General features: G+C 48.8%; 1 protein-coding gene across 2 annotated transcripts in view; it reads left to right on the top strand.

The window, feature by feature from the left end:
* The window catches only part of GPD2 (glycerol-3-phosphate dehydrogenase 2), a 48,018-nt gene extending 43,374 nt beyond the window's left edge, over positions 1-4,644 (top strand). For both annotated transcript variants that reach the window (XM_027695843.1, XM_027695844.1), the window contains exons 16-17: positions 178-276; positions 3,163-4,644. In XM_027695843.1, coding sequence (XP_027551644.1) covers positions 178-276; positions 3,163-3,288 — 225 coding nt within the window. In that variant the 3' untranslated portion in view covers positions 3,289-4,644. The remainder of the gene's footprint in view (positions 1-177; positions 277-3,162) is intronic.
* The last annotated feature ends 4,960 nt before the right edge of the window (positions 4,645-9,604 follow it).

Genomic DNA, 9,604 nt, shown 5'->3' with positions numbered 1-9,604 from the left:
GTGCTGAGCAGGGCTGAGCTGTGCTGTGCTGAGCAGGGCTGTGCTGAGCATAGCTTTGCTGTGCTGAGCAGGGCAGTGCTGTGCAGTGCTGTGCTGTGCAGTGCTGTGCTGAGCAGTGCTGTGCTGAGCTGTTCTGTGCTGAGCAGTGCTGAGCAGTTCTGTGCTTGCTTTGTGCAGAGCATCAGCGTGCAGATCGCCGAGAACACCCTGCACGAGATCCTCAACGAGGTGGACCTCAACAAGAACGGGCAGGTGGAGCTCAACGAGTTCCTGCAGGTGGGTGGCTCCCCTCGTTCCAGGAGAAGCTGTTCCTTTAGTGAGCAAAGCCACTGGTAGGGAATTTTTTCCCCTTGTCTTGGGGCTGGGTTGGGGACCAGGTGAGTGTGACCTGTGGTGAGTGTGACAAGGGACACACAGAGCCATCCTTGAGCAGCTTGGGCAATGATATCTTTCCACTGAGACCCAAGAACAGGTCCAGTTTACAGATTATGCCCTGGTACAGTCCTGAGTTTGGCATTTTTAGTACAGAAATGCTGTTTAAATATGTAAAAAATAATACAGTTGTCCACTGGAAGGTGCATGGCAGAGCTATGCACACTGACATTGTCTGGGGCTGTTAAGGGATTAGTAGTTTCTAAACTACTGGTAATTATAAAGATGAATAAACTGAATAATAAGAAACTAAATATTAATAATATATAATAAATAATAAATAGCTATAATAATAAACTATAAATAAAAAATGAAATAATAAACTAAATAACTGAATATTATATTATAAATATTTTATAAGGGCCGTCCGGGCCCAATAACCCATTTTAACTCCTGGATTGGCTGAATTATCCCAGTTTCTATGAAAGAAATGACAGGCATCTGCCTTTTGGGGGGCTTTCAAATAAAACCAAAGGTGCTCCCTTTGCAGATGCAGTTTGCCAGCTGGGTTTGTTTTGAGGAGTGTTTTTTGGGGTGGTATTTCAGAGCCTGCCATGTCTCCCCTGCCCCGTGGCAATGATGAATGTGGAACAGGAGAGAAATTAATGCTGGGGATTTTGGTCAATGTCAGCCCTTTCTTCACTGTGTCAAGTTAAACAAACAAGATCAAGGCGAAGGAAATGGTAATTGTCTCTCTGGAGATGAGCTGGGGATAAGAGCAGCATTGTTGAATCTAAATGCAGAAAATTTTCACAGGTTGTGTCCAGCATTAGCAAAAAGGAGTATTTATTTGCCTAAAATGCGGCAATTGAGCTGGGGAGCTGCAGTGAACTTGGGAGAGGGGAAAAAGCAAACCAAACCAACCAGGAGGAAGGGAGAACCAGCAGCTTTGGGAGTTTGTGGTGACACATTCAAATGGAAGAGAAAATCCCAGCTGGTTCTGGCTGTTGGAAAGGGTCACCCTCATACCTCCCTTGGCATGTGGAGACCTTCAGCTGGGGGAGCCCAGCCCTTACTGCAGGAGCTGTGTTAGCTGGAGTTTGGGGAGTTTGGGGAACATTGTGGTTAAGAAGCTGCAACAGCCAGTAATTGTGTGTTCTGTGGGTTTTGGGGGCGTTGTGGGGTTTTTGCTTTACTGGGCTGACCAGTCCCCCTGGGGCTGGGGGCCCTGTGTCATCTCTGTACAATATAAAGTCCAGGCACTGCCCTGGGGTGGTTTCACAATTGTCTTTGCAAACCTGTGTCGCTCTGTGGCTCCTGCACATCTCACAGCCCAGTGCTAAGTGGGAAGGGTGGCTCTGAAATGAACAGGGGGTTGCCATGGAAGGAGCAAAATACATTAAATGTTTGTTTAATTTTTTAATGGATCTGTTAAGTCAGTGCCCAACGCTGGGGTGTTTGCTTTCTGAAAACTTCCAAGTAATTGCGTTTCAGCGCCGAGCGGTTGTGCAAGCCCTGGGCAAATATTTGTGGAGGTTTATGTTAGAATATAGAACAGGTTGTACCTGGGGGCTGCCTGGCTCTCCAGGTGGGAGCACGGTGCTGAGGGAACCCAAAGAATGGCCTGGTGAGAACTGGGCCTGGCAGCCCCCAGTGCCCACACGTGTCCCTGGAGTGATGCTCAGCAGGGAGGGGCACCTGGGTGTGGGGATGTAAAGGCAGCCCCGCTCACAGGCACGAATTTCTCCCCAATATCCCATCTAACCCTGCCCTCTGGCAGTGGGAAGCCATTCCCTCTTGTCCTGCCACTCCAGGACTTGTCCAAAGTCCCTTTCCAACTCGGCAGGGCTGACACCACATTTGCACAGGTCCCACTGCAGATGCGCTGAACAGATTTTCCTATGGAAGGGAAGGAATCTGAAGGATTCCTACACTTGATGGGAGTAAGAAATTGCATTTTGCAAGTGCCAATTTCTTCCCCAGCGCTCTGTGCTGAGCTGTCTGCAGGTAATTTCAGATCTAATGCTCACTTTATCCGTGGGATAAAAAAGAATTAACTAAAATCTTAGCACTAGTGTGTGCTCATGGAGAGAGAGCCGAGCCCAGCTCCCTGGACTTAAAGGCAAATTAGTTTTAAAAGTCTGTAAAGGAGTTTGGATTTGAAGGAATTGTGGAAGTCAAGTACAGTGTCTCTACAGAGAAGGGCTTGTGAGTGAAAAAGGGCTTGGTCTGGGGTCAGTGGTGGATCAGGAATCATGGAATCCCAGGATGGTTTGGGTTGGGAGGACACCTTCCACTAGCCCAGGTTGCTCCAAGCCCCATCCAGCCTGGCCTTGGACACTTCCAGGGATCCAGGGGCAGCCACAGCTTCTCTGCCCAACCTGTGCCAGGGCCTCCCCACCCTCACAGCCAGGAATTCCTTCCTAAATGGAAAAAAATCCGAATGGTGCTCTTGTTTGAGCTGCATCTCTCAGATATTACAAACAACCCCGTGGGAGGGGTGGTTATCCCACATTCTGAAATGTCATGGCAAAAAAAACCCAGTGGTGGTGGTTGTCTGCACTGGTACTTCCAAGTGGATCATGTTTGGTACTTCCACTCTTCCTGCCACCTGTGCCTTGCCAAAGCCTTCTCTGATGTTTCTGGGAAGTGTAAATGAGCCTCGAGGGGAGGTTTTGAAGCCGCAGTGTTGGTTTGTGCCTGGAGAAGTCGGGTCTGTGGGTTCATGAAGGGGTGGTGAGGGCTCCTGGCTCCCGCCTGACCTGTGCCCTGCTGTCCCTGTGTCCCCAGCTGATGAGTGCCATCCAGAAGGGCCACGTGTCTGGGAGCAGGCTGGCCGTGCTGATGAAGAGCGCCGAGGAGAACCTGCGGCGCCGCGCCGCCATCCCCGTGGACCGGAGCGGGGGCGGCGTGTGAGCCCACCCCAAACCCCCCACGGCTGCCTGGAGCTGCTGAGAACATTCCAGAGCTTCTGCCCTCCCCTCTGGCCCCGGTGCCCAGAGCTCTTCCCCAATACATTGGTGCGTTCGTCCTCCTCATTAATGGTTTTCTTACTCCTCCGGTGCGTGGCCTTCGGGTTGGGGGTTCTGCAGTCCCAGGGGTGTCTCAGCAAGAGTTCAGGAACACAGGCTGGGAGGGTTTGGGGGCACACACAAGCACCTGCTGCCTTGGTCATTAACTCTGCACTTTTATCTTTAAAGCAAAGGATGCTCAAAGCGAATCCTGCCATTAAAACGTGTTGAATTCTCCAAATGCAGACCTGGCCTCTCAAAGCTGCTGCTGTGTCTTCAGCAAAAGAGCAAGAGAGGGAGGGCTGGTGTTCTGGATTGGAGATATGATCCCAAAAGGAACAAATCTGACCTTTCCTGGGGTGGTGGTGATGGTGGAGAGCTGTCCCGAGCCTTCCAGGAGGCCGGGTTTGCTCTGTTATCCCAGTGGTGCCAGTGCTTGGCCACACAAAAATAGCAGCTGGAAAACAAGACATCTTGATGAATCACCCCCAGGCAATAATCTGGCTAAAAGCTGAGGACAGCTTCCCTTTCTCCCACATTAACACAAATAACTGCCTTTAATAAATGGGCATTGTCTGGCAGGTTGTGCTTTGAGCTGTGAAATAAAGGTAAAAGGTGCTTTATGCTAAAAAGTGCTTTGAGTTTGGGACAAACCCTGCTGACATGTAGGATAGGGCAGGTTTTGGTAGCACAACAGTCTTAATTTAAAAAATGCTCAAACACAGAGTGAAAAAAACAAAGTCTGTCTTGCATTCCACTAACTTTTCTAGAAAAAAGGGCTATTTTTCAGCACATTAATGGAAAAACCAAAACAAGAAGCTGTTTCCAGCACTGCTGTACCTGTGTCTTGCCTTCCTGCTGCTGGATTTGGTCGAGATCAGGTGGGAGATTTCTGCCTGATGGTAGAACAAGGCAGGGAAAACCTGGTTTATTGCTGGATTTGGCATCTGTTTTATTCCTTGAGTAGAAATAGCAATTTCCACCTCAAACCAAGCTTCACTTCCCAGGTGTCAGAATTTCTGATCAGTAAAATCTAATGTGTTTGACTGGTGTCACCACATTCACTGATGGAAAATAACAGGGCAGGAGTGAACAGCAAGGATTCCTTGGATATTTTTATAGGGAAAATGTTTCCAGACACAAATGGAGATGCTGAGGAGTGTGGGATGTAGCTCAGTGAGTACAAATGTTTTGTTTTGCTGGAGAAGCAGAGTCCTTTAAAAAATTAAAATTCAGGTGCTGAAAAATAGTAAATACAAAATAAAAAAAGCCAGGGCAAGGCTCATCTAAAATGAGTTTTTAAAATGGTTCAGATGGTTTTTGCACGTTAAATTCATTTTTTTGCTGCAGATATTGTTCAGGTTGTGGCTTTGTGCTGTGAGCAGGGACTGAGGGAGGAGTTGGCACATCTGACACCACAAGGTTGTTTTAATGAACAAAGGGGTTTGTTCCTGTGGTCCTGTAAACTTTTCCTTTTGAACTGTGTTCCAGAATATTCAGGTGAAAGATGGAATGTTTGACTCAGCTTTGTATTTCCAAACCCACAGTAACAGATTTCACATATCCTGCAGAACTGAGGGAAGTGAATGTATAACACACAGGTAATTTTGGCTCAGTGAATAAGGGAAGGGGTTTGGGATTCTACAATTACCAATAATTTAAGGGGGAAAAAAAAAAGTAAAAGTCATGAGACCTTTTCCAGGCCACGTTAAAAAAATATTTCCAATATTGAACAGCTTTTATATGGTTTAAAGAGGAATTCTCCTCCACTCCTCTCTAACTGGCTTTGTTAAATTAATAACCCTGGTTTACCTGGAAAGCAGGATTTTCTGTGTTGTACCCAAAGTATGTTTCTCTTGTTTTGCTAATCTTGCATCTGGAATGTGACTTGGGGATTCTTTTGTTTTGCTAATCTTGCATCTGGAATGTGACTTTGGGATTCTCCTGGCTGTGTGTCCTTGGACATGGATTTGCTTTGCGTCTCAGGCACTTTATGTCACACTCCTGCTCCCCTGTACAGCCCTGGAATGACAGGGACAACTGCATGTGCTCCTTCAACAGCTGAATCTGTACATGAAGAAATCTAAAGTATTTATTTATCCCCTCACTCTGTCTGCAGGAATGTTGGCTGTGTTGTTTGAGGTTTTTTTAATGTGAATGTACTGTGGGAAGAGTTGTACAATGTCACTGTCTTGCTGTGCTGATCTGGGCTGGAAAAGCAGGAATGGGATTTTTTTTTCTCTCCTTTTTTTTTTTTGGGGGGGGGGGGTGAGATGAGACTTGGATTTCTGGATTTGCTGGGGTTGTTTTGTGTTTTAAATAAACTGCACACCTGGGGGGATCCATGCAGTGCGTGTCCATGTGCATACATGTGTATAAATCCATGCACAGACACTCACTGCAGGTTTACACGTGGCACTTACGTCTGTTGTCAGGTTCCTGTTGCAGCCTGGGCTGTTCAATGCTGTGTTTGAGGCTGGGTTGTTATTTTTATAACTGTCTTGGTGTTTTCCTGCCATTATTTATTACCTTTGATATCTGGAATGAGCCGCATGCGTTTATTGAGCAATAAGAGGATGTATTTAATGTGCCTTGTTTTTAACTGAGTAAGGACTGAGAGCATGAATCAATAAAACTGGTTAAAAACGCTCCTTTCGCTGGCAGTTTGTCGTGGCAGGTGAAAAAATAACTGGGATTCGCCTTGCAAAAGTTTCTTTGGGAAGGAGGGATGTTGGGATAGATGTGTCCCGGTGAACAGAACCAGTTTTTCCAGTGCTTTCCCACCTTAGCTCGGAATTTGGCACTCAGTAGCTCCGAAGTGAAAATGAGGAGTTAATGCAGCACTTGGCATTCCTGGGAGGTGACAGGGTGAGGAATCCTGCACTGCCCTCTCAGGCTGGAATTGCAGCAGCCACCTGGATTTGGACGGGGGGGGGGGGCTGGAAATGCCAACCGGGAGCAGTCCTGCACACTGATGAGTTTGATCCTGACTAAAATCAATAGGAGCGAACAGGAGCGATTTCCTAATCCATTTGGATCATGTTACATGTCAGGTTTCCCGGGGTTGCCGTGTGTTGATGAATGTTCCGACAGAACAAATCCATTTTCCCTGTCAGTAAATCAGCAGCGCCGTTATCGGGGCGAGCACAATCTTTATAATCTCCAGATTATTTCGTAGGGTTTAATTTACACTTGTAACAGGGATATTCCACAAGTGCCGCGGAGCTGTGCCGGTGCAGGGGTTGTGTGTGTGCAGCTGGAGCAGCTCCCTCCGTGTGGGGATGAGCCGGGCCAGAGTGGAACTACAGAGATTGTGGATTTTCTCCAGTCCGTGGTGTGTAAATCACATGTCACAAAATGTTTGCCGTGACCAGCTTTTGTCCCAAATATTTGGCAGCACCAGAATTGCCTTGGCTCACGCTCCTGACCTTGCTTGCTGGAAGGAAGAGGAGTTTTGGGGGCTGGTCCCTTCCTCCGGCGTCTCCATGGCACGGTCAGAAATTCAGATTTATTGCGCCTCGTGCAGCTGGTGCTCCGCAGGCTGGTTAAAATATGATGGGGAATATCATAGCAGCATTAATATTTCAGCGTTGGTGCCCGGGCTGGGTGTTTTCCTGTGTCAGGTGGGAACTGATTGCATCCGCTGGAGAGAAAACCATCCCCGGGGCCGCGGCTCTGCTGCTCCCACGGACTCGGTGCCCCCGAGGAAGAAGAGGGGGCTCATGTTCGTGGCTGTTCAGGGTGTGAGCCCCGGTCTCCCTGTCCCAGCAGTGCCCAGTTTCCCTGTCCGTGCCCCGGGAGCTGGCGGTGTGGCAGGAGGGCTCTGGTGTGCCAGGGAAGGCACGGATGGAATTCTGCTCCCCGAGCTCGCTCCGTGTGTTCGCCACAGCCCCGAGCGAGCGCTGCCGTGTGCGTGAGCTCATCCCGGTGCGTGGATGCGAGCAGGGCGCTGCTGCCTGGAAAATCTGGGCAACTTTCCGCTGGGGATTTCACTGAACTGCTCCCCGGCCCCGGGGCTTTGTCTGCCCCGAGCCGTGACAGCCCGGCCGGATCCTCCGCCTGGGGATGGGCTCCGAATTCCCACCTTCCCGGCTGAGGGGTTTTCCCTGGGCCAGGTGCGATGCTCCGAGCTGGGCTGTGCAGGGAATGGGCTCCGCATTCCCACCTTCCCGGGTGAGGGGTTTTCCCTGGGCCAGGTGGGATGCTCCGAGCTGGGCTGTGCAGGGGATGGGGTCTGAATTCCCACCTTCCCTGGGTACATCACCCTCTCCCCCGGTGCCTTTTTTTGCCTAAATAAGGCAAACTTGGCTCTGCCTCCCCAAACCCCCTGATCTGTTTGTCCAACTGCTGCAGCTGGAATTAATCTGATCCCTAAAACCGAGTGCTGAGGCGATGGCCCTGCTGTGGGGTCTCTGTCCCCCGCAGAACAAACCCAGGGCTCTGCAGCCCTTTAATTTGCTCTCCTAAATTGTTGCTCCGTTTATTTTGCACAGATTCATTTATTATTTTTGCATCTCTCCAATTAGCTGATTTGCAATTCATTCCTATGCAAGCGGAGCTGTTCCTGTCCAAGTCGAGGAGCTGTAAATCTTGGATCTATTGAGCTGACAGGGGAATATATTTCATTTTTCCCCATGAATCATTTGCCATCCTTATTGCAGAAAAATGGCAAAATTATGGTGTACTGTGTTTTCATAAATTACTGCTTTTCTCTCCCCCCATACACCTCCCTAATTTATAATTTCCTGGGAGGAAGGGGAGTGTGGGAACCTGGAGTAGCCAGGTGAAGAAGGCTTGTTTCTCCCCAAATTGTCCAAAAATCTGCCTCATGTCTCTTAAATTGTGTGTAGAGCAACTACTACAGCTTTTATATGAATTAAAAAATGGATAACTGCTACTGGAATTATTTTGGTTTGGTGTTAAGAGTTTCTCCAGTTAAATGCTGAAAGAAGGAGGGAGCTGTAAGCAGGAATACTTCACTGGGATTTTTTCCCCCCCTTCTTTAGATTTCTGCTCTCTTGCAACAAAATCTTGTGAACTCGAAGAAAGGTCAGGATTTTTCTTGTTTAAGAAATTTTTTACATTCTTATCTAAAACCCTATATCTTGCAGAACAATCTTTAAAATCTTGCCTATTATATTTATTTTCAAATGCTAGAAAAAAATATGCATTTTCCACTTGATGTTGAGCGGGGTTGCCAGTTCTGATTAGTGACTGAAGTAGCTCATTGCATTAGCAAAGGAGCTGGTTTATCCCCCAGCTTAAAGTCAAGTTCTTCCTGGTTTAAAAAAAAAAATACAAAAATGTTCATCACAGTAAGCTGTTAAATTGTTTTCAAAATTGGCCATTTTTTAAATGGAGCTTATCCAGCTCTGGCAGTACTTCAGGTTGCACTGAACCATTAAATAAAAACCGGAGACAAAACGCCTTTGAAAAGGGTTAATTAGTTTTAATATTGATTTATTCCATATAGGGCAGTAATAGACTAGAACATTTATTTCTGTTTTGGATCATTAAAAACAGTCTTTGGTTCCCGAACAATTTGTTTCTAATAAATAAATTTTTAAAATAGGACCAATTAGAGTAATTTGGGGTAATCTGCGATGCTGGCTGGCTTTTTAAAAAGGTGTAAAATGTTGATTTTTGTTGGTTTTGGGGTTACACGAGTGTATCCAGGGGATGCCCAGCCTGGTACCCAGCCGGCGGAGCGAGGATGTGGAGGATGCAGGCACGGAGCATCCCAGCTCCCTCCTGCTCAGCGGGTACCGGCTCTGTGTGTCACTCCTCAGCTCTGGGTGTCCCCCCTCGGTCCGGGTGTCCCCCTCGGTGTCCCCAGGTCCCCACCGCTCCTCTCTGCCCGGGCCCTCTCCGGGGACGCGGCCGCCGCCGCCGCGCTCGCCCCGTCCCGGTGCCGTTCCCGTTCCTGTGCTGCCCTCTCATGGAGCGCCGGCTCCTGGCACCGGGAGCGCACCTGCGGCCTCGCAGCCCCTCCTGCCCTTCCCCGGCTCCCGAGGGCCGCGCTCCCACCGCTCCCTGGCCCGTGGAGCCGGGAATGCCGGGGGGGAGCCTCCCACTCCCGGCAACCGCAGGGAGGGGATGTTCTGTGGCTCAAAAACACGGAGTGCTGGGGGCGGGTGTTGGTGTGCTGGGTGAGGGTGATGTGCTGGAGGAAGGTGATGCTGTGCTGGGTGAAGATGATGATGTGCTGGGTGAGGATGCTG

The sequence above is a fragment of the Neopelma chrysocephalum genome, unplaced genomic scaffold (assembly GCF_003984885.1).
Source record: "Neopelma chrysocephalum unplaced genomic scaffold, ASM398488v2 Primary Assembly neopelma1_103b, whole genome shotgun sequence".
Lineage (NCBI taxonomy): Eukaryota > Metazoa > Chordata > Aves > Passeriformes > Pipridae > Neopelma > Neopelma chrysocephalum.
Note: the sequence above shows the minus strand (reverse complement) of the source record. Positions and strands in the feature narration are given on the sequence as shown.